General features: G+C 35.7%; 2 protein-coding genes across 2 annotated transcripts; both read right to left on the reverse strand.

Moving 5' to 3' along the window:
* Positions 1 to 948: 948 nt before the first annotated feature.
* LOC149486269 (uncharacterized) lies at positions 949 to 11,504 on the reverse strand. The gene is made up of 4 exons (XM_089697785.1): positions 11,449 to 11,504; positions 8,306 to 8,423; positions 6,728 to 6,902; positions 949 to 1,127 (listed from the first exon to the last, which is right to left on the reverse strand). Exons 1-4 carry the CDS (start codon positions 11,502 to 11,504, stop codon positions 949 to 951), a joined length of 528 nt encoding a protein of 175 aa, XP_089553911.1.
* A 1,245-nt stretch (positions 11,505 to 12,749) lies between these two features.
* Positions 12,750 to 19,009, reverse strand: LOC149486270 (uncharacterized). Its single transcript, XM_089697784.1, has 5 exons — positions 18,779 to 19,009; positions 16,572 to 16,701; positions 15,946 to 16,053; positions 13,285 to 13,399; positions 12,750 to 12,810 (listed from the first exon to the last, which is right to left on the reverse strand). The coding sequence occupies exons 1-5, from the start codon at positions 19,007 to 19,009 to the stop codon at positions 12,750 to 12,752; spliced, it is 645 nt and encodes a 214-aa protein (XP_089553910.1).
* Positions 19,010 to 23,494: the final 4,485 nt, after the last annotated feature.

Below are 23,494 nucleotides of genomic sequence, written 5' to 3' on the forward strand. Positions count from 1 at the left end.
GCGTCAACCACTGTACCAAGGAGTGCAGTATAGACAATGATAAAAATCAAACTAATAAACTTCTAACGGTGCATTTACATCAAACGAACATAGAGCTAGAACTAGAGCAAGAGCATTTTTTCGTGATTTAGTGTAAACAAAAACTGGTATTAAGTATTGTTCAGTATTGAGTAGAACATTGCATAGAATCTTTTCGAACGCCCTAAGAACAACGAAAGAATGCTCTACGCCTGTTTACACAAAAATTATTTGTATAGTGGGAATAGAATGAGCATTCGCCCGTCTGATGTAAATCGACCCTAATAGTAGTGTGCTGTCATGAAATCCAATTTATGATGTGCAATGTGCGTGACATACACATGGACAAAGAAAAATTGATCACTTTTTAGAAGTGCAAATATTTATATTTATAAATAGAAAAATAATTGTCGCGTTTATAACCTTCTGTACCTATTAAATTTATATTTTATCCATTGCTTAATTTATTAAAAAAAATGAATATTTATCTGAATTGATGCACTGCGGCATTCGAATCCGGGAGTCACAAATCAACGGAATAAAATATAACAAAAGATGAAATTTGTATGATTTTTTATTTTTATCATAGTAAAACCAGACGGAATGCGGAATGTAAAATATATAGATAAATTGTCGCTTGAAAATCTCAAATTATGCATGGATAGAGCTCAAATTTTGACGATATACAATTTCAATTTTTAGGGTTCCGTAGTTCGTACCCAAAAGGTTTTTATGTATTCTTCCTTCATGCTTCCTTTATGGATGCGTAACGAGGAATATGTTTGTAAAGAACCAATCATATCGCTTCATTTGGTTTGAAGATTGAAGCGTTTAGATTTTGAAGCGATACTATTGGTTATTTACAAACATATTCCTCGCACATTATTAGAGGAAAACCACCCTAATGCTATTGTATAGTGTACTTTCATTTCAATTATACATAATCCTCATATCCTGGTAGTTCTTTTTCACGCGTGTATCAAACTGTCGCATGTCGTGTCGTCGTGTCGTACCCGGCTCGTCCGATATGTCGTAGTCGTGAGATGTGCATGTACAACAACCGGAACATTCGCAGAATGGACAGCAGGCTTTCACCGCGTCCCATGCTCCTATATAAAAAATAAAAATAAATAAATAAGTAATAAAAAATAAATAGCAGACCTTACTATGTCACTGTAACAATAATTGAAATTAAGATTAAGAAGGCTATCCGCTATCACGGTAAGATCAATATGTGCGTAGCAATGCGGATCAAACCGCGGGGCAGAGCTAGTTAGACAATATGAGTACATAATATTATTATGATAGAAATATTTCATTTATTTTAATCAATGGACTTAATTTCTAACTTAAGCTATATGTTAAAAATAATTTCAAAACATATTTTGATCAATGCCAACTTGAGATGCGTAATTTAATATTCTCATTGAAATATTTATAGACCTTTCTATTGTTTCTTCAATGCGAGAGTTGTTAAACTATAGTTTTATTATTTAAATAAAACAAAAGAGGTACCTAGCTTAAATTTCAAGATTTTAAACATCTACGAAATTGCCGTAATTTTAGAAATAACTGTTTGCTATTGTAATATAAACAGTCATGTCAATGACTTAACCAGTCGTAAGTATTTAATTACATAAGACTTTACTTTTACATATTAACAGTATGTGCTAGCGTGTGTGTGTGTGTGTGTGTGTGTGTGTGCGCTTGTGTAATTGTGTATGTGCGTGTGTGTTGTTTATGATGTGTGTGTGTGTGTGTGTGTGTGTGTGTCTAATATTTTTAAAAGCCATCAATTTTACGTAATAGCAATCACAATACGATTAACAAGCGAATGATTAAAATTATTTTAAACATAATTTAAATATAATATAGTATAGTCTATTTAGAATTTATATAACATTTATATTATTAATTTATTTCACAAAATGTCGCCCAGCCAGGTCAGGGGACCGAAGTTTTCAAAGTGATTTGTAAAGTAAAAGTTTGCAGACTGTCCGCAACTGAGTTGGTTGAGGAATATTAAGTTCTGGGTAATTTCAAATATCGATGAACGCATTTTAGGTTTATACTGAAACTAGCTGTGCTCCGTGGTTTTACCCGCATTGCTCAGCTTCTGTTGGTGTTAGCGAGATGATATAATATGGCATATAGCCTTCCTCGATGAATGGGCTATCTAACACCGAAAGAATTTTTCAAATCAGACTAGTAGTTCCTGAGATTAGCGCGTTCATACAAACAAACGAACAAACTCTTCAGCTTTATAATATAAGTAAGTATATATTAATTTATAACTATACAGGGTTAATGAAAAAAGCGCATCATCTCTTGCAGGCAGATTCACTTCATCAATCCCAGCAGCATATTTTGTTCTACGACTTTTTTTGTTACCTACTAGCGGTCCGCCCCGGCTTCGCCCGTGGTACATGTTTACGTTTTCTCTACATAAGTACCATCCTCGTACTTCAAGGAATGTAATAAAAAAAGAATTATCGAAATCGGTTCAGCCGTTCTCGAGTTATGCGCTTACCAACACATCTTGCGATTCATTTTTATATATAAGAACTAGCTGGTGCGTTGTGCGCGGGCTGCAAGCAGCCCGCGAGCCCCTTTTGCCCCCGGGTTGAAGCAATAGGGCAGTCATTTGAAAATGCATCAAAATCCCCCGTCAATTTGTTATTATTTGCCAACAGCGATTCCACAGTCAATCGGAAGTGCTTATAAATTCCCAATTCAAATATTTTCTATTCTGGAATGCTGTCGACCTTCGAGGGTGCGTGGTGCGCGGGCTGCAAGCAGCCCGCGAAGCATCCCAGGGCAGAAATCTTCAGTTATTTGAAAATGCATTAAAATTCCCCGTCAATTTGCTATTATCTGCTAATAGCGATTCCACAGTCAATCGGAAGTGCTTATAAATTTCCCATTCAAATATTTTCTATTCCGGGGGGCTGTCCACCTTCGAGGGTGCGTGGTGCGCGAGCTGCAAGCAGCTCGCGGCTCATCCCAGAGCAGAAATCTTCAGTCATTTGAAAATGCATTCGAATTTCCTGTCCATTTGTTACATCTGCTAACAGCGATTCTACAGTCAGTCGAAACTGCTTATAAATTACTTATTCAAATATTGGTTAAATTTTTGAAACGTGATCCCGAATTTCATTTATTTGATGTGTCTAATCAATAGCGGTGACTTTTCATAATAAACTGTTCAAGACAATAAATGTGTGAAGATGTATAAAACATATTGAAAACTTCAAGTCTTTTTAGTAGCGTCGTTTAAAATCAAATTCATTATGCTTTCGGCACTAAAAATATCTAAGTGAAAGCCATAGGACTACAGTCAAAGGGTGTATCGAATAAGATATCGTTACACTATAAAAATAACTACTTTAAAAAACCGACTTCAAAAACGGAAAAGTAAAAAATAATTAATTACTACATATTATTTAGTTGTGTTATTCACTATATAGGTTTGAAGTCGGTGCCAAGCACTAAGCACTTATTAAACTACGCTATTTTTTGATACAAGAACTACCTACTTGCAATTCAATTACATTATTCGCATTAAAAAAAATTGGCTATTTTCGATACAAAAACTACACTACTCTTGGTGTAAGTCCTACGCTTATAAAGCGTGAACGATTGGCTCATTCACTCAATAAATGTGTGAAGATGTATAATAATATTACGTATTGAAAACTTCAGTCTTTTTAGTAGCTTCGTTTAAAATCAAATTCATTATGCTTTCGGCACTAAAAATAAGAACCTACTTTTCGGTTTTTGAAGTCGGTTTTTTTAACGTAGTTTTAATAGTTTTTAACCTACGTAGGTAGTTTTTTTGTTTGAGTGGGAATCGCCCTAAAGTCGCTTCTGTTCAAGAGTTTACTTAACACGCTCGTCGCTTCGCTCCTCGCTACCTATTTGAATATTTACGCCGGCCGCTGACGTGTCTTGCTCGCTTCGCTCGCTTGGCTAGTGCGGTAGTTCAAAAGTTAACCTAACTCGCTCGTCGCTTCGCTCCTCGCTACTTCTTTGAATATTTACGCCGGCCGCTGACGTAACTTGCTCGCTTCGCTCGCTTGGCTAGTGCGGTAGTTCAAAAGTTAACCTAACTCGCTCGTCGCTTCGCTCCTCGCTACTTCTTTGAATATTTACGCCGGCCGCTGACGTGACTTGCTCGCTTCGCTCGCTTGGCTAGTGCGGTAGTTCAAAATTTAACCTAACTCGCTCGTCGCTTCGCTCCTCGCTACTTCTTTGAATATTTACGCCGGCCGCTGACGTGACTGGCTCGCTTCGCTCGCTTGGCTAGTGCGGTAGTTCAAAAGTTAACCTAACTCGCTCGTCGCTTCGCTCCTCGCTACCTATTTGAATATTTACGCCAGCCGCTGCCGTGATTCGCTCGCTTCGCTCGCTTGGCTCATGCGGTAGTTCAAAAGTTAATAAATATTTTCTACTCCGGGAGGCTGTCGACCTTCGAGGTTGCGCGGTGCGCGGGCAGCAAGCAGCCCGCGGCGCCGTCTTTTGCCGTTGCTATTCAATTACCCTTCCTACTATGGACATTTCCATACAAAATTTTCGAAAAAAAAATTTTGCTTTTTACCTAAAATTTTTATATGCCTGGAAGCGGACCAGGTTTTGAAGCATTTTTTGCTTCGGCGACCCCGACCTACCTGCCACCGGTTCAGAGAGCCGTTGAATTTCGTGATGTATGGAAAATGGAAACCAGGGGTCGGAGAGAGATTCTGAGTATGCAGTTTTGTGAATATGGCCGATAAGAGCACAAAAGTCAATTTTTAGACCGATCGTAAAGTAACCGGCGCCACCATCTTGCTTTGAAAAATTGGCCATTTTTGAAAAAAAAATGGCGTCCAATTTGAAATTTATCGATTGCCCTGGTAGCGCCCCATCTTCCTGATTATTTTTTAGTTCTACACCCCCCACCTATCTGGCGCCGATTCGGAGAGCCGTCGAATTTTGCGTTGTATGAAACTCGGAAACCAGCGATGGAAACTCGATGATGAGTATGCCAACGTAATGTGAGGCTCGATTAAAGCCCCTGTGCCAAGTTTCAGCGCGATCGGACCAGCGATGGCCGTTTTAGCATTTGTATGGCGGCGGCCATTTTTTCCGCCATTTTGAATTTTTTTCACTATTTGTGGTAATTGCTCGAGGTCTACTACAAGTTTAGTTTGAGCACCCCAGATGTAGCTGCTACCGTTTGCGCGGGCCGTTGACCGTCTCCGCGGGCTGTGAGAAAGTTCAAAATTTCGGATTTTTCTGGATATCCTGGAAGCTGGGCGAGTATGAATGCATCATTGGAGTGTTTCTCCGTTGCGCCACCTCGTCTAAATTTACGTTTTTATGTTTGCGCCAAAAATGGAAAAATTCCAAAATCGAGCATCCCGCTATAGCTCCCTGGTAGCGTCCCAGGGTGGTGATCATTTTTAGTTCCGGGACCCCCCACCAAACTCGTACCGTTTCCGCAGGCCGTTGGATTTTACGTTGTATGGAAGTTGGAAACTGGGGCCCGGAGCCACTCGAACGGGGCACCGATCGATTTGCCGGCTCGAACAGAGCACGTGTGCCAAATTTGAGACGTAAGGATTCATAAACGGCGATTTTGGCAAAGTACGGCGGCCATCTTGTTTTCGCGAAAATCGCCATTTTTCCACCACCCCTGGTAATCGCCACCAGTTCCGAGCATTTTTTGTTCAGACACCCCCCCTCCAGGTATCACCGTTTTTGCGCACCTCCAGGGGTCCACTCGGTTTTCGAAGATGATCGAGATCGCTATATTTTTCCTCTGGTCACTCGGCGCACCTCTACACGATCACGTCGTTATCCCCCCCACTTTCCACGTAGTTTCCGAGAAAAGCGATGTCAGTCAGTCAGTGGTAGTGTAGCTTTATATATATATATGATATATGATATGATGATAGATATTATATAATAGATATCACTACATAGTATATTTATTTATTTATTTTAATTTAATTTAATTTAAGTATATAATTTGTTAAGTTTCAGACAACGCTGGAGAAGCCGCGGGTGGAAAGCTAAGTAATATAAATGCGAAGTAACTATGTCTGTCTCTTCTTCAAGCTTCAACCACTGAACCAATTTGGATGATATTTGATACAGCTTGAAACCTAAGAAAGAAATAGAATTGATTGATTCCGGAAATCCTACGGGAACGAGAACTACGCGGGCGAAGTAGCGGGTGCAAAACTAGTATTGTAATATAATGAACGTGATATGCTTGGTAAATTGAAATTATGATTGCTACCTATGTGATGTTAGATTGGCTCCTTTAGCCAAATGTCACAGTATGGATCACAGATGATATAATACTACACGGATTAAACGCGTGACTACGTTAGCATTTGGTTAATGATTTACGCCACTTTTAGAAATAAAATGTTGAAATCCGTGCTTTCACGCTTTTTTATTTTATAAGAATTATTATTCGGTCCTCCTTTTTTCGTTAAGTAGGAAGTGTTGCTTTAGAAAAATATAATGGTAGATATCAATACATTAAATATAATGTGTTTTTTTTCTGTTATTAGACCTTTATAAATAAGTACCTAAGTTAGGTAATCAAAATATTCATCAGGTGGAGCTGTGGTCAAACGTCTGCCTATTTATATAAAAAGGTATAAAAAATATTCTTACTACCCACAAAATGTTTCAAATTAGTCCTTCGAGCATTTACCAAGTTTTTTAGCCAGCTGCGCATATTTCAAGTACGTTGTGGCAATAGTATCATCTATGGGGGCTTGGCAGACCCTCACCACGTCTGGGGGCTGGATGGACCCCTTCACTTTGACGGTCACCCGCCGACTCCGGGAGAACAACGGGCACGGACTGTTGGGGTACACCATAGAAATCTAAATAACAAGACACATAGAAGTGCTAAAATGTCATAATTCGTATGAAAACCGCTGTCGCCAAAATCAACACATTCAAACCGAAAGCTAAACAGTACACACAAGTAAACTATGCCTTTTATTGGACAGCTTGATTTTAGTGAAAACTAACTTATCTATTAAATTAAGCTTTTGAATATGTATCCTAACGCACGAATTTACGGTTTATTTTAGAATAACATCCCTAAGTATATGAGACTTTTTGCTCCAATACGAACAAACGTGATAATAAGAATGGTCGACTGTGTCATTCATTGTTATTTCGATTACTATGGTGACGCTCGTAATACTTGTAAATATTCTATAATTTTAAGGAAAAACGGCATTATTTCTAAAAAAAAATATTTTCCGATGAAATATTATTCCTTTATAAGTATAATTACAACTTGTGGAAGAATTTCCGCAATGGGAATTGCTGAAACACACCATGTATACACTCGTACGTCTCCAGAGCAACTGAACAGTGACGAATGCACTGGTGTTGTGCAAATCACCTGAGTGGCGACAAGGTCACGCACGCTTACGACTTCTAGTGTCTTGTTATTTAGATTTCTATGGGGTACACTTTCTAGAACAAAATTATATTAAATTTTTGAGTAGCTATTGATAGCTAAGAACATATAAAAGATTTTAAAAAAGATTTAGAGACCGCAGACGTAGAGACGTAGACTGGGCTTTTATAAGAAGTCTAATCGAATAAATAATTTTTTGAGTTTGAGCTTAAATAAATTTCACTTGTGACACGTGTGCTCGGCACACACGCTCTATTTTTATGACTTTTTATAATGCTTTTATAGTGTGTGTTTGAATAAATGGTTTCATTCTTTCTTTTTTTATTATTTCCATTGACATCTGTTTTCGACCTGATTGACCTTACACCGTTTTACACGTGTAGCCTGAGGGCTAATCACTCTCGATCCTACAACTCGAGAGCAATATAACAATGCGTTCCGATTCCTAATAGGCCTGCCTCGTGGCTGTAGCTTTAGGTGTGTTTACAGGAGTTGTCTGTAATGGTGCATTTACACATTGCGTACCCAATACAATATTGAAAGGTACCTATTATAGAATAATATCTACAATTAATATTGTAATCAATATTGCTGTAACCTTGTTGCATCAATGTTACATAATAAATATTGAAATTATTTGGTCAAAAAGTTACGCTTAAAATCTTTTTTTAATAAATCGAAGGTATTATAAGACCAAGTAGGTATAAAAATAATAAGTTGTTATCGGAACAATATTACATATTAGTAGTTTATTGGCGCAATTGAAAGCGTGTAAAAAAGTAACAAACGTACATCCACACATTACAAACATTGTACATAATATTTCTAAGTAGTAGGATATAGTAGGATTACCGTAGGCCACCTCCTAAAGCACTCCTGCAACGGCTTTCTCTCCAACAAAAGTTCCGCTGACGTGTTCTGAATTTGTCCTTTCCACTCTCTTCTACGGCTCTTACAGACTGGACGGCATCTTATCACCAAGGCATGAATTGATACGAAAATAGAATTAAACTGTGATGAAAAGGATAAGTGAATGGTAAAAAAATTGCATCCTTGTTAGATTAAATTAAAATTAAATGTTGGAATTCTTAGCCGCAGTATTAGCTGAAATCCTAAACGAGGTAAAACTGTACATTATAGGGCGTGGAATTTGGGGGTAGTGGGGGGTGGAGAGAGGGGGGGTGGGTACTAGGAACTTCCCCTGTAAAGGGGGGGGCGCGAAAATTAATAGTTTTCGAGATATTTACAAGTTAAGTTTTGGTCCGCCTAAAGCAAAGGGGGCGCAAAGTAAGGACTTAGAAAATTTTTGATCTAAAGTGAAAATTGTATAGGAATCATAAAATACATAATTTTTATTCAAAACGCTAAAATAAGCATGTTTTATAAAAAAATCTTTTTCTCTAAAATAAAAAATGGCCGAGATATTCGCCCTCAAAGATTGATGATAAAACCTAACCCTTTCCCTATCTCCTCATGTCTTTTTTATATTGTCTCAGACACTGCCTTAGCTCCGGCGCTACGGGAAGTGCAGCCCTTCCGCCCTTGCGTGACAAAACACGGTCGCCCGTACTCCACTTCGCAGCTTCAGCTTATTGGTCGCCTTCGGCGACCAGCCTCAGCCGCTCCGCTCCGCACGGCTCCCGAGCTTTGTCACGGCGGGCGAGGGCTGCTCTCCCTCCGCGCCTCCGGCTTTTTACATACACTCTAGGGGTAGGGCAGACAAGACCACGTGGAATTCGGGGTTGACAGCTTCGGTTCTGTGGCAAGTCTTATGATAATGCAATGCTTATTTTAGCGTAACGTTTTTTAGCTAGATTCGGACTTTCGCAGCTTAATATTGAATACATAATATTCCATCATTGAAAAAATTTACATTTTACAATCCGTCATGTATCTTGGTAATTATCAAGTTTAGAGAAAAGTTGCCCCAACAAAACATGCTTTTATTAGCGTAATCTTTACGATAAAACAATAATAAATATGTGTTATAATGATACCAACTCCATCAAAAATTTTCTAAGTCCTGCGCCCCCTTTGCTTTAGGTATTTTTTTCCAGTTCCACATTGATCTGAAGCAATTAATATTAATTATTACTTTACAATAATAGTTTTCAATACTAGTAATATTGCATTAGCTCTTTGATTTGAAATATGACAGATTTAATGTAATAGACATTAGTATGACCTGTAGTTTTTTTTTTTGTTTGAGTGGGAATCGCCCTAAAGTCGCTTCTGGCACTCGCCGGCCGCTGCCGCGGCACGCTCGCTTCGCTCGCTCGGCTCGTGCGGCAGTTCAAATGTTAACCTAACACGCTCGTCGCTTCGCTCCTCGCTACCTATTTGTATGCTAAAAGTAAAAGTTTAATAGTTTTGTACAGTTTTAGGGCTTAACAGGAGTACGCACGAAACGATCTCGACTGAAAGGCAGCAAACGAACGGTAACTGAAAATGACGTCGTTATTGTTTTGTTCCAAGGTACAAAGCGTACAATTAATATTGGACAGCGCTAGTCGTCCGCTAAACGGATGAATAAAATAAATTAGTCGTCCGATTACCGGATGAATAAAATAATTTAATCGTCCGATAACATCTATTTATCTATATAGTTAGGTTATCGGGGTTTCTTTAGAGAACTGCCGCACGTATTATAGGTTTTTTGTGGGGGGAGGAGGGCACACGTAGGTATTTGATTTTTTTTTGCGCGTCGACGGAGCCCCGCTTCGCGGGGCTCCTATTTCTGTGTAGTTTTTTTTTTAAAGAAACCTAACCTAACCTAACCTAACGGCTAACCTAACCTAACTTGATTTTTTTTTGCGCGTCGACGGAGCCCCGCTTCGCGGGGCTCCTATTTCTGTGTAGTTTTTTTTTAAGAAACCTAACCTAACCTAACCTAACCTAAAGGCTAACCTAACCTAAACCTAACCTAACGAATTGAGGGTGAATATCTCCGCCATTTTTGATTTTAGAGAAAAGTTGTTCCTATAAAACATGCTTATATTAGCGTTATCTTTACGATAAAACAATAATAAATAGGTGTTAAAATGACACCAACTCCATCAAAAGTCCTGCGCCCCCTTTGCTTTAGTCCAACCCAACTAGCTTTAGTGTTAAAAGGTTATCTAGTAATCCGAATAATCGGACGATTAAATTATTTTATTCATCCGGTAATCGGACGACTAATTTATTTTATTCATCCGTTTAGCGGACTACTAGACACTTCGATTAATATTTTTGTTAAATTATAAATTGTGAATATTAATAATTTTATTTTATTTAATCTATTTTACAAAAACTATACTTAATAATAATTATTTTTAATGTTGTTGTTAAAAATATATAAATTTCATAAATAAAATTTAAATTATAATATTTTTTTTGTTAGATAGAAATGTTTTACCTGAAATGAAACGCGTTTGACAATCGCTGTAGGTCAATTTGACACTGTCATAACAGTAAGTTCGCGTTTCAAAGATAAAATGGAGTAAAATTTTCCGATTTTCAAAAATTCGTGACTCAAAAACAAAAAGTTTTCGCGCTGTGAAATTTCAGATTTAGGTTCCATAAGACAATAGCTAACCACAAAAAAAATTACGACTCTCAACTCCACGCCCTATAATGTACAGTTTAGCCCTAAACGATTTATTGGTCATACTAATCATTTGAATATTTTTAAAAGGACAACGACAGACAGGGCGTTCAATAATAGTGAACTCAAAGCTGTTGAGAAGCTGCACTATACACTTATTACACGAATATAATAATATTATATTTTGCTATTTGTGTCGTGAATTTACAAATATCATAAAAAGAATACTAAAGAGAGGGAGCACTAAAATCTTTCCAACACGTTTATGAAAATGGTCTATGAAAACAGCTAAAACTATGAAAAGTCTGCGTTATCCAAACTTTGCTCACAATAACCAGTGTATTATTAGCTAGATTGTTCAGAATAGTTTAGGTTTACCAAAATTAAAAATAATAATATAAGTAATTACTTGCATAAGTGATTAGTGGTCTTAGGATCAGGCTTAATTTTTGGTAACTGTATCATTTCGAAAGATTCGCATAGTGTGCTGTAAAAAATATTATGAGTGTTTTTAGAACTGTTAATTTTTGACTTGACGGATTGGAAACAGATAAAAAATAGCTAAAAATAGATAAAGTATTAAATTTACCTGTGATTTATATGCCGTTTAAAATTTATTTTCTATGCGTTTGGAAAAAAATATACAAAAAATAAAAACAGACTCTGTCAAATCATTTTCTAAATACTTAAAATATTCCAATATCCATAAAAACAGGTTCACGCATCACTTGTGAAAATTTGACAGGTAATTGACATTATTTTAATATCAAGTGTAATATGTCATTTTGTGACAGGATTAAGCGAACCTGAAAACGAGAGAGGATTCAAATGTCAACATTACGTAGGTACATACATACATTACATGTCATGTGATCAACATGTAATATTTCTTTGCATTTAGGAATTTTTCAACACATTTTTTTTTTTATTAAGAAGTTCCTCTTTTATAGGCCTATGAATGTAAAAAATAACTCTTGTATGTGTATGCTTTCTTACGCATCTAATGGACCCATAAGACCCCTCTTAATTGTCAGATTGTCAGTATATAATATTATCTGAATATATTTAAATAGACCTATATCTACACAGAAATATAATAATTCTATACCTATTCGTTGTTAAACTTAAAACAGTAAACAAATATTTTTAATTATGTATGAATATTTTATATTTTCTTACCCTTTAAATAGATGAGCTGCTCTGAACTGCTTTCCCTTTTTTAAACTTCTACCCCGTTAGAAACCACAATATTCCTGTGTAACGTATGTTTTGTATTAGTTTTTACTTTTTAGCCCCATTCAATCCCAACAAAACTGGCATGGTACTAGTTGACAAACACACATACTAACTTTAATAACAGTCCAAAGTTATCACGCCATCTGTTACATTCGTTTTAGTCGAGCAGTTTCTAACATGCCCCGTCTGGTTTCCGCAATTCATGCTCATTTTTGCACTGTTGGATAAACTTTGAAACTGCTAAATTAGAAACTGCGCACTTTGCAATAACTAACATATTGCATATTAATTTTGGGGACGAAGTTTTAACGATGGAATAAAAGAGCAATTGTTTTTAGAAGCTTTTTATTAGAAAACTTTATTTTCACTCACTTGAAATATAAATATTAATATCGAAACTACAAAATATTGATTTTATTGTATAGAAAAAAAATGGTTTTCTTTAATTTGTTCATAAAAATTGGTACATCAAGATTATTTTTTAGGCTTTTTGCAATATATTAAAGTTTGAGAATGACCAGGTGGCTCCATGTATCTGTAAAAGTAAAAAAGATGTTTATTTCCTTTTAATAAATTAGTTTCGATATTTTTTGTCAATTTCTTGTAGCGATTGCATTAATTATCTTCATCTTGTCATTGAAAAAGGTTTTGCTTGTTATTTAAAATACATCCAAGATTAAAACTGGCCCATCATAATGTATTTACCAAAGATAACCTATGTTATGCGACAAAACTATATTACATGAATAACATCATTCAAATCAGCGCAGCCGTTTCAGTATGAAAGAGTAACAAAATATATTTAAATCTATAGGTACTAATATTATAAAGCTGAAGAGTTTGTTTGTTTGAACGTGCTAATCTCAGGAACTACTGTTCCGATTTGAAAAATTGTTTCGGTGTTAGATAACCTATTTATCGAGAAAGGCTGTAGGCCATATTATACGCTAAGACCAACAGGAGCGGAGCATTGCGGGTGAAACCGCAAAACACAGCGCACATTACATACTTAGGATGCTGCACGTCCCACATCTCAAGTTTTTCACACATCTTCTTAACTGTGCCATCAGCAGATATTTTCCTATCTCGTTTCTTCACTTTTTTCGACTTTCCATTTTCAGTATCTGACAAAGAAAATAAGATTTTTTACAGCAAAACAAGCCGTTTCGATGGTAAACCGGTACGCGTAGACAAACAAAAAAATTGGTGAGTGCGAGTTTGTTTGGCGACTCGACTCTATCATATGCTGTTGAAACCTTTCAAGCAAAAAAATAATATACCGTGCCGCATGCCTTTAACTTAAACTTCAGAATGTCACAAACAGATACATAAATTACCTCAAGAAACAACCTTCTACGGAAACAGTCTGGTACAAATGTTTTTATAAGTAGCTCCTAAACATCAGTAATTTGAAGCTTGTTGCATCATTACGAAAACATACTTTTAGCAAAATAGCCAGCCAGCTCGTAGCCACCGTCGTAGCAATGCATTTTATAAAGGTACTCGCTACGAGTTATTGCTATTACGCTACGCTGCACTCTACGAACCACTCGAGACGGCTACGACGCCTTTTAAAATGCTACGACGAGGTTTTGAATTGTGTTAACCTGTTTATTTTAAACATTTCTTTGGTTTTTTATTTTGAAAATTTCTTTGATTTTCTTTAGATTGATAAATTTTAATTAAAAATAGGAAATTATAAGCCTGCCAAAGAAAAATATAGCTTTTAACGTCTTTATAAATCAATGTAAAACGACATTAGAAAATTGTAATTAAAATTATGTCTGGAACTGGGATTTATTTGAAGAATATATTTTAAAGAAAACTAAAAGAGTAAAGGGAATTATTTATGAAGAGATTTCTTTCTTAATTAAAAAATATAGACCATAAATAAGAAAACCACTAAATCCGAATAAGCTGCGAATCAGGATAGAATAGAATAAATTAGAATATTTCTGTATTCGCAGTAATAAAATACAGTGATGAAAAAAAAACTGTTTATAACGTAAAGGCGTATGTATGGACTTAGCATGATACGAACATGGCTGTTAATATTTCTGGCTGAAACTAGATAATCTAATTTTAATTAGCCAAATTATTGGAATACATTTTATTAAAATGTTTATAAGTGTAATGTGAAATAAATTAATGTGTGATGAATCTTTTGTTACTATCTACCTTGAACCGATCCTGTGATAAAAGAGATCTTACGCGATAGCCACTAAACCAAAGAAGGTTTTCTTTGTTTATAATTTTACTATTTGTTGTAGATAAATTTTATTACTTGTATTTATCTTCTTAAAATACAAAGATTTACACATTCGAACATAATATCAGAATAGCATCAAGTTTCTACGTAACGAGGTCAGTCGTTCCTAAAATAAATAGATATCTAGACGATAATAATGTTTGCATAATATTATATAACTATTGTTTATTTGGTTCAAGTGTTTGTACGTGCAGCGTGTAGGACTCAGGAAATCCTGTTGGAGCGGCGTGGGCGTATTTATTGCGACTATAAATATAGATGGGAGGTTTGTACGCTTCTATGTGGTATGGCAATACTGGAATATATCTATACTAATATTATAAAGCTGAGTTTGTTTGTTTGAACGCGCTAATCTCAAGAAATACTGGTCCGATTTGAAAAATTCTTTCGGTGTTAGATAGCCCATTTATCACGATAAGACCAACAGGAGCAAAGCAATGCGGGTAAAACCACGGAGAACAGCTAGTGTGATAATATTTGTAAATCTATCGATATAGTTCATACGAAATACATTCAAAGCACATGGCTATGCATAGAATTTTTGCCGAAATTAATATCAATTTAGTAACATAAGATAAAAACATAATTTCATAAATAAAATTAAATAAATAAATGCCTTCATAATAATACAATATTTATCTTTCGCTGCTAATTTTATGCAATGAAACCCTCATCAGTATCAGTTTAATATATTCTACTCAGTTTGCTAAATTCATATCGATATCTCGAAGTTGCCGACAAGTTTCATTTATACTTGATATATATTGTATATATATTGTACGATATTATATATATATATATATTGTATATATGTTGTCTATATATTGTACGATACGATATCGTCATACGACTATACGGTATAATAATATTTATTTATTTATTTGATTGTAATATAAATCTTTATAAGTATTCTTTAATTTGAATGAATAGTAACTTAAATAAATTATTAATTACTAAAATTAAAATTATTAAAATAATAACATTATGCTATGAGAATGTTGCTGCGAAACTATGTGAAGGTTTCCCATTTCGTGGTGCGAGTAAGATGTTTTTTTTTATTGGGTATAGGGAAGCCATTGACCACAATCTCGCCTGATGTTAAGCTGAGATTTGGTCTAAGATGGAACGCGCTTCCCCAGAAGGTACCTGTTCATTCTACGCTTGAAGATGCGCCGCTGCAAAGTAGCTGTGCAAGAAAGATGCACCCAAAGACATTAAAGTATGCTCAGTGCCAAACTTTATGGCGGCTGTGAATATCGTGCGAGTCGCTTTTCAGAACACAATTTCAGGTGTCAGTGGGCCTAAGAGCGGACTACTCGACTTACCTGCGCACCTTGCGACTCGCAGCTTATATCCGAGTCGCCATAAAGATTGGCGTCACCTGTAACTCCCTTGGTTTACCTTCTCGTTGAGTAACATTTTGAACGGAATCCTCTTCAGAATATTGCGCAAGTCCCAGGGAACAATACGACTGCGGCAACTTTCCCTCAAACGCCTTGTCTATCAGACCTGGACAAAGGAATGGCTTAATTAAACTTCGCCATTTTCTTATCTAACTTTCGTATTAAATGGCGGTTTGTATTACTTCGTTATGTGAACTATGTGCGCGATATTTATTGTTTTATTTCGATTAATTTAGTTAGACGATTGTGTTCTTTTGAGTTTATTGAGATAGGAGCATTGTTTGAATTGCAATATACCTATACATAAAATATGAAAATATATTACGGATTTTAGCTACGTACCTGTCAAGAGAAATAATATTATATTATTTTTTTTATAATCGCACATAATATATTTTATCTAAGAGGACAGTATAAGCTACATCATAATTAGGTTATTAATATAAATACCTATAATTACTTTAAGAAAAAATAATTAGTAGAGATCTACGCATTATGTTAAATTAATAAGTTGAATATTGGTAATAATTTTAATCTTACAGAAGAGCGAGAAAAAAATTAACCATTGCATTTAACAAGTGGACAAAAACAGCCCCTGTTACAAATATTAAAAGAAAATTATACCTTTTCCTTCCACTAATTCAAGCATAGAGACAGCTGTTTTCTCTTTAACAATAACATTTTCTGGCGAATCAGGTTTTATTGGAACACCAGTGCTTGTTGGAGATGACGTATCGTCATACACATTGTAATCCTGCAAAACAGTTATAAATTATATCACAACTTAAGGTACGTATCGTAAAGATTTTTTAATTCACACTGGCTCTGGAATTGAAATATGAAAGTAAATAAATTAATATATCGTATACTTTACACGCTCCTGACCGCCTCCTTGGTATAGTGGTTGACGCGTGAGCGTAGAACCGAGGGGTCCTGGGTTCGATTCCCGGTGGAGACGAAGAAAAAAAATGTCTCGGTCTGGCAGGACACAGAAGGCTGATCACCTACTTGTCCTTAAAGAAAATCGATCAGTGAAACAGACGTATGCATAATGCATCTGCCCCTTACCCCACTTGGGGACATGGGACTTCACTTTATACTTTAAATTTGTTTTGCTGATGGACTTTCTTTACAAACTTATAAGTAATCATCTCTTTATACTTTTTATAGAATAATGGGCATCGAACTCTTCAATCATCTCAGTTGTAATACAAATTAACTAGAATTATTTTTACAACGATATGCACTAGCAAGAAATAACGTGCACTTCAATCACTAAAAATATTATCTATAATTAATATACAAAAAACCTATTCAATACAGAATCGTAGTTTAAATACTTTTACTTACTATGATAAAATATTATATTCAGCAAAGTAATATAGTTTTCTAAAACATAGAATAAAAAGTAAAAGCAAAAATCGTTTTAAAATTTATAAAATAAATAGCACCCGAAGCGCTTCACAAGATCCGTGACTGCACTATCTTTTAAATCACAATTTTACAGAACTTTTACGGTTAAGTAATGGAGTCGTATAAAATTCCTGATGCGGGTTATATCTCTATTCTATAAATTATTTTAAGTTTAAAGTGCAGTTGGGATTATCAGATCGACCTTTGATAAAGTCGATGGCTTCAAACGTCATCGATGGCTTCAAAATTCTATCTATCGATTTGTTGTGGTTGTTGTTCGTTGTGTTTTATTACTGTTAACTTTGGATGATATAAATCAGGCTGTCGAACTAACCAAAACATCGTTAAAATCCGTTCAATCGTTCTTGAAATTTAAGTGGTGTTATATAACACACAAATATATAATATGGGGGTCTACAAGAGGAGAGTGAACAGGTACATTCTAGGGAAGCGCGCTCCATCTTAGGCCACATCTCAGCTTCCCATCAGGCGAGATAGTGGCCAAGCGTTTCCCTATTGCAGCATTAAAAAAAACCTTTCTATGTCACGATGTTTGTTACTAAACTCCTCCGAAACGGCTATAGCTACTACTGTAAAAAAACGTTCAGGGGCCTTAGACAAAGTAACAATTAAAAAACGATAACGAAGTTAGAAAAGGCAAAAATGTATGGGATTGACATACGCCGCGTTAGATCACGTGGTCTATCTAATGTCAATCCCATACATTTTTGCCTTTTCTAACTTCGTTATCGTTTCTTAGAGCCAGCGCGCACGAGCAACTTTGTCTCCGCAACTATTTTGTCTCTCCCATCAATTTGTATGGGGAGTTGCGTCGCTACGTGCGCGCACTTTCATACTAGCCCATGGGTGGGAGAGACAAAATAGTTGCGGAGACAAAAAAGTTGCGGAGACAAAGTTGCTCGTGCGCGCACTGTCTTAGAGCTAGCGCGCACGAGCAACTTTGTCTCCGCAACTATTTTGTCTCTCCCATCAATTTGTATGGGGAGTTGCGTCGCTACGTGCGCGCACTTTCATACTAGCCCATAGGTGGGAGAGACAAAATAGTTGTGGAGACAAAATAGTTGCGGAGACAAAGTTGCTCGTGCGCGCTAGGTCTTAATTGTTACTTTGTCTAAGAGCGTATACGCACTATGCGGGTAGCCGCATTGCGGGTAGCCGTCCGGCTGACCGCAATCACAATTATGTACGTAATATTCATTTCTATGCGCACTGTGCGGTCTGCGGTAGCCGCATCGCAGTGCGCATAGAAATGAATATTACGTACATAATTGTGATTGCGGTCAGCCGGACGGCTACCCGCAATGCGGCTACCCGCATAGTGCGTATACGCTCTAAGTCCCAAGGTCAGCTAGTAATATATAGCTTGATTCATTATTTCCATAACAATAGAAACTTACAGGCACAGTATCCAAAGCCTCCAGCTCTGTAGTACATTTCAAAAACTCCCAAAACATAACACACTTTTTTTGAACAAGATCAGTATCTTTCTCATCAGGAGTGAAGTCAATTATAATCCGTTGAGATAACAAAGGTTCCCCGCAGTCAATACCACCAAACAGTTCTTTGGAATTATGAGAAGATTCCGACCTACTAGATTCGGTAGGACTAGATGCAAATTTACCGGTCATTATGGAGTCGTTCATTGTATAAAATTCACTTGAACTATATGAACTATATTTATATAATTATTATATAGGAGATCTATATAAATAAAAATGAAACCCGTTTCGCGTTGTCACGGCATCACGCTTGAACGGGTAGACCGATTTCAATAATTCTTTTTTTATTATATTCCTTGAAATACGAGGATGGTTCTTATGTAGAGAAAACGTAAATATGTACCACGGGCGAAGCCGGGGCGGACCGCTAGTATACAATATTTTACAAAACAAAGGGACCTTATGTTTTTCGTATACTTAATATATTAATATATTTAATTAATATATTTTTTAGAAATCAAATAATAAAGTGTAAGCGTAGAAATTCAAAACCTTTGATATTAATGACATACAGTGACGTATTCGATATTAAAAATGAAAAAAGCATATTGTCAAAAAACGTGTAAAAGCAATTCACGCTACGTGATGTATTATTGAAAATACATTTTTATTAATAAAAATCCTGTTCTTCATAAAAGAGCCAAGTTGAATGGATTTAAATAACAATATCTAATATTCCCGGAAATTACATAAAAGCCAAGCTTATTGTAGAAACGAGACATATTTTTGTACTGACATATTATCACATACCTATTGTACATATAACAAGGTAGCGGTCCGCCCCGGCTTCGCCCATGGTACATATTTCGCAATAAAAGGTAGCCTATGTTCTTTCCCAGGGTCTAATGATTGTCTGTGTCTATGTTCTTTCCTCGGGTCTAAAGATTGTCTGTGTTTCAAAATCGGTTGAGAGTTTTAAGCGGGAAAGCGTAACAGACAGACAGACAGAGTTACTTTCGCATTTATAATATTACTAGATTTCCGCCCGCGGCTTCGCCCGCGTTTTCAAAGGAAAACCCGCATAGTTCCCGTTCCCGTGGGATTTCCGGGATAAAACCTATCCTATGTGTTAATCCAAGTTACCCTCTATATGTGTGCTAAATTTCATTGTAATCGGTTCAGTAGTTTTTACGTGAAAGAGTAACAAACATCCATACATCCATACATCCATACATCCAAACAAACTTTCGCCTTTATAATAGTATTAAGAAGTAGGCATTATTAAAATTTATTCCCTTACTTAGTATTATGAATGCGATAGTAACTCTGTCGATCTGTTTGTCTATCTTTCACTTCTACACGCCTAAACCATCGAACTGATATTGGATGATATTGGCTACGAAGGTAGTTAGAGACCTTAGAAAGGCGATAGGATAGGTTTTATCTCCTAAATTACACGGGAACAGAAACTATTTTAAAGATAATTTGTATTATGTTAACCAAAAATGCGATAAAAATGAAGATGAAACTAAAACTACCCGTAAAATTACATTATAACTTCAGCATCACCATTATAATGGGACAGGCCTCCATTATGTCATATTTATGGCCATAAACACATAGAGCCTAGCATATTTATCATAATATATTTCTTCCCACGTTATAATAATAGCTACATAACTATTTTTATGCCAGAGGCACTATCCCATGATATCCGTTTCTCATACAATTTGCTATCCACTATTTCAATTATATTTTAGGCAGGCCAATTTAAAGAACAGCTGAAAATGCTCCGACCGCCGCGGCCGCCGTGCAACCCAGATTGTTCCAATATTGCCCCTGCGGCAGGTACGTGAGTAGCCCGCTTTTTGAAGTTATTTTTCCATTTAATTAAATCGCTTCATGAGTGTAATGCATACAATTTAAAAAACTACCCTGACATTAAACTGTCATATTATAAAATAAATTGTGAAATAAATCAATAATAAAAGACAGTGATCAATAAAAAGAAATATTCTTGAAAATCTTTCGATAGAAGAGATCTAAGAAAATCTTTAATATTTAAGAACTCAAATGTGTTTATTCATGAATACAATAATCGGATTGACGTGATTAATAATTTCTTAGTCTGAGTCCGAAATCTCAAGTAAGCTTAAGCGCAAAACTAAATATATTGTCTTTAAATATCTCATAACTGTTCGCCCCGGCTTCGCCCGTGGTACATGTTTACGTTTTCTCTCCATAAGAACCATCCTCGTACTTCACCAATAAGAAAAGAAATACACAGTGATGAAAATGATTGGGATATAAACGCACCTGATATAATTTATACAAAACAGCTATGTATCATGCGCCCTACGTGAAGAAAAATCTCTTAATATACATACGTGAAAACACTGAGTATACAGGGTGGAATTTTGTGACGCCACCTGGTTGAAAAGTACTTTAAATACCGTAGACAAAAAAAATCTCAGAGGAAACAAGTCACTATTTCTTAAAAGGATGAACACTGCCTTTAAATATTTCCGAAAACTGGATTCACGTGCCCAAGAATCAATTATTACAATCTGTTAAAATAGCATTTTATTGCATTGATCATAAAGACAAATAATGACGAAACCTTACGACCTTGGTAAAACAAAGGACACGAAAATAACGCGTGAAATCAAATTATTTATATTCTATTGGCATTGTAAAATTCCACCCTGTATAGAAAAATATACATTTACCATGTGACAAGTGAAAATATCACCCAAGAAAAATGTATTACAATTGAATAAGCGGGTCCACACAGAGAAAGCAGCCTCGCGAAGCAATTGTAGATAATAAATATGTAGTTTGGAAAATCCAAAAGTGCACGCCTCATAATTTTTTTTTAATAATTATTTATTTATTATTATTTTTGTTTATTTAATAACAATTAAACCACATCGAATCAGACCCTGAAAAATGAAAGGGTTCTATTCCTGAGCATACTCAAGCGTAAGAGAAAAAAAAAGACTCGATTAGTAAAGTATTTCGGTCGCTATCGTGTTAACAAGAAAATCCTCCGCACATACAGACACACGGACGTCCAAGACAGAACTTTTTTAAACTGTTTTTTAACTAGTTTAAATAACAAAAATGACATCAAAAATATCATGAATGTTAAAAATAGTGTTTTTTCTTAATATGTGTGTGTATGTATTATCTTACAAGTGCAATGTATGATACAGGTATATTAAGAAGAGCTGGAACGTCAACACATTTACACATTGCACATGTTAGGCCGGGAGATACTGACACAAAATTTCGGGCCATTTGTAACAGGATGGCGGTCTAGAGGGGTCTTAGTACGCAATGACAAAAAGAAAAATGATGGTCAGAACGCTGGTACCGGCGGACTAGTCGCGTGGGCGTTAGTCACACTCGTCGGATAAATAGCGAAAGTCCAACGATTTGTAACACAAAAATTTTAGAATTTACCGATAGCCCTTAAAAAAGATGCAGGCGGTAGTGTCATGCCATACAGTTACGATGTGACTTACAGTCCGCCATACCGACGTGAATGCGTTGATTTAAAAAAAAACAATTCAACCATTTGTACCGAGCTCACTTTTGCACAGGTAACCATCGTCGTGCAGCCATTTACTAAAATTGCCATGCCATACTTTTCGGACGATTCCAAATGGTCGCCATACCGCGGAAAAGTCAAACGATTTGTAAATCGTTTGACTTTCGCTATTTATCCGACGAGTTCGACTAACGCCCACGCGACTAGTCCTCCGGTACCAGCGTTCTGAGTTCTGACCATCATTTTTCTTTTAGTCATTGCGTAATAAGACCTCTGTAGAACCGCCATTCTGTTACAAATGACCTGAAATTTTGTGTCAGTACCTCCCGGCCTATGTATGTGTCATATTTTGCAATTGTTTATAAATACAGGGTGATGTAATTGGTGTAGTACGAATATCTAAAAATCTATGAAGAATTTTGTGATACAGTAAATGGAAGAATTATAGACTATTTTACAGTATTTAATAAAATCATTTAATTTTTTGTTAATTTTCATTAGAAATGTCAATTTTTCTCACCAAGGTGGAAATTTGGATGATAAGGATCTTGTTAGAAAAATATAAATTTTGACTAAAATCGGCATTTTTTTTTTCAAAAATCAAATAACTAATTAATAATCAGAGTTATCACATTATTAAAAAAATAAGCCAAACTATACACAATTTTTACCTACTTGATGCAATCCTCAAAGATCTCAACCCAATAGAGTTACTATGGGGCATTATTAAAGGGAAAGTAGCATCACAAAATGTGAACTTTAACTTGAAAACTGTATAAGAATTATTTAGAAAGGAAGCAAATGCTATTAGTCTGGATATGTTTAGTGACGTTTGGAGAAAGACGCGAGAACATGAGGAAAAATATATTCAATTAGAACCAAAAGTAGATAATTACACTGACTCATTTATAATAACATTAAGAAATTCCGACGGCGAGTTCTTCGAGCGATGAAAGTTTCAGTGAAGTAGAAGATTACGATTATGATTAAATAGATTCTTCTTCTTCTCTATAGATACTGCTTTCTGAATTGGTGGTAAATGTTAAAACTGTTAAACTGTTATGACGATTCAAAAGTGCTTCTAGAAGAAGTCTAATTGTATAAATGTTTGAGTTTGAGTT

This window comes from Colias philodice, chromosome 8, assembly GCF_061535455.1.
Source record: "Colias philodice isolate Cphi_HAF_F1 chromosome 8, ilColPhil1 Martin Lab GWU primary, whole genome shotgun sequence".
Taxonomy (NCBI): Eukaryota; Metazoa; Arthropoda; class Insecta; order Lepidoptera; family Pieridae; genus Colias; species Colias philodice.

Excerpts from the sequence above, each read along its gene's own strand:
- LOC149486269 (XM_089697785.1), bottom strand. The coding sequence starts at position 11,504 with ATGATACAGTTACCAAAAATTAAGCCTGATCCTAAGACCACTAATCAC. Across the intron at positions 8,424-11,448 it reads ACCACTAATCACTTATGCAA|ATGCCGTCCAGTCTGTAAGA; the intron begins GTAATTACTTAT and ends CTTGGTGATAAG. Across the intron at positions 6,903-8,305 it reads GCTTTAGGAGGTGGCCTACG|ATTTCTATGGTGTACCCCAA; the intron begins GTAATCCTACTA and ends CTTGTTATTTAG.
- LOC149486270 (XM_089697784.1), bottom strand. The coding sequence starts at position 19,009 with ATGACCGGTAAATTTGCATCTAGTCCTACCGAATCTAGTAGGTCGGAA. Across the intron at positions 16,054-16,571 it reads TGAATTAGTGGAAGGAAAAG|GTCTGATAGACAAGGCGTTT; the intron begins GTATAATTTTCT and ends TCCTTTGTCCAG. Across the intron at positions 13,400-15,945 it reads AAATGTTACTCAACGAGAAG|ATACTGAAAATGGAAAGTCG; the intron begins GTAAACCAAGGG and ends TTTCTTTGTCAG.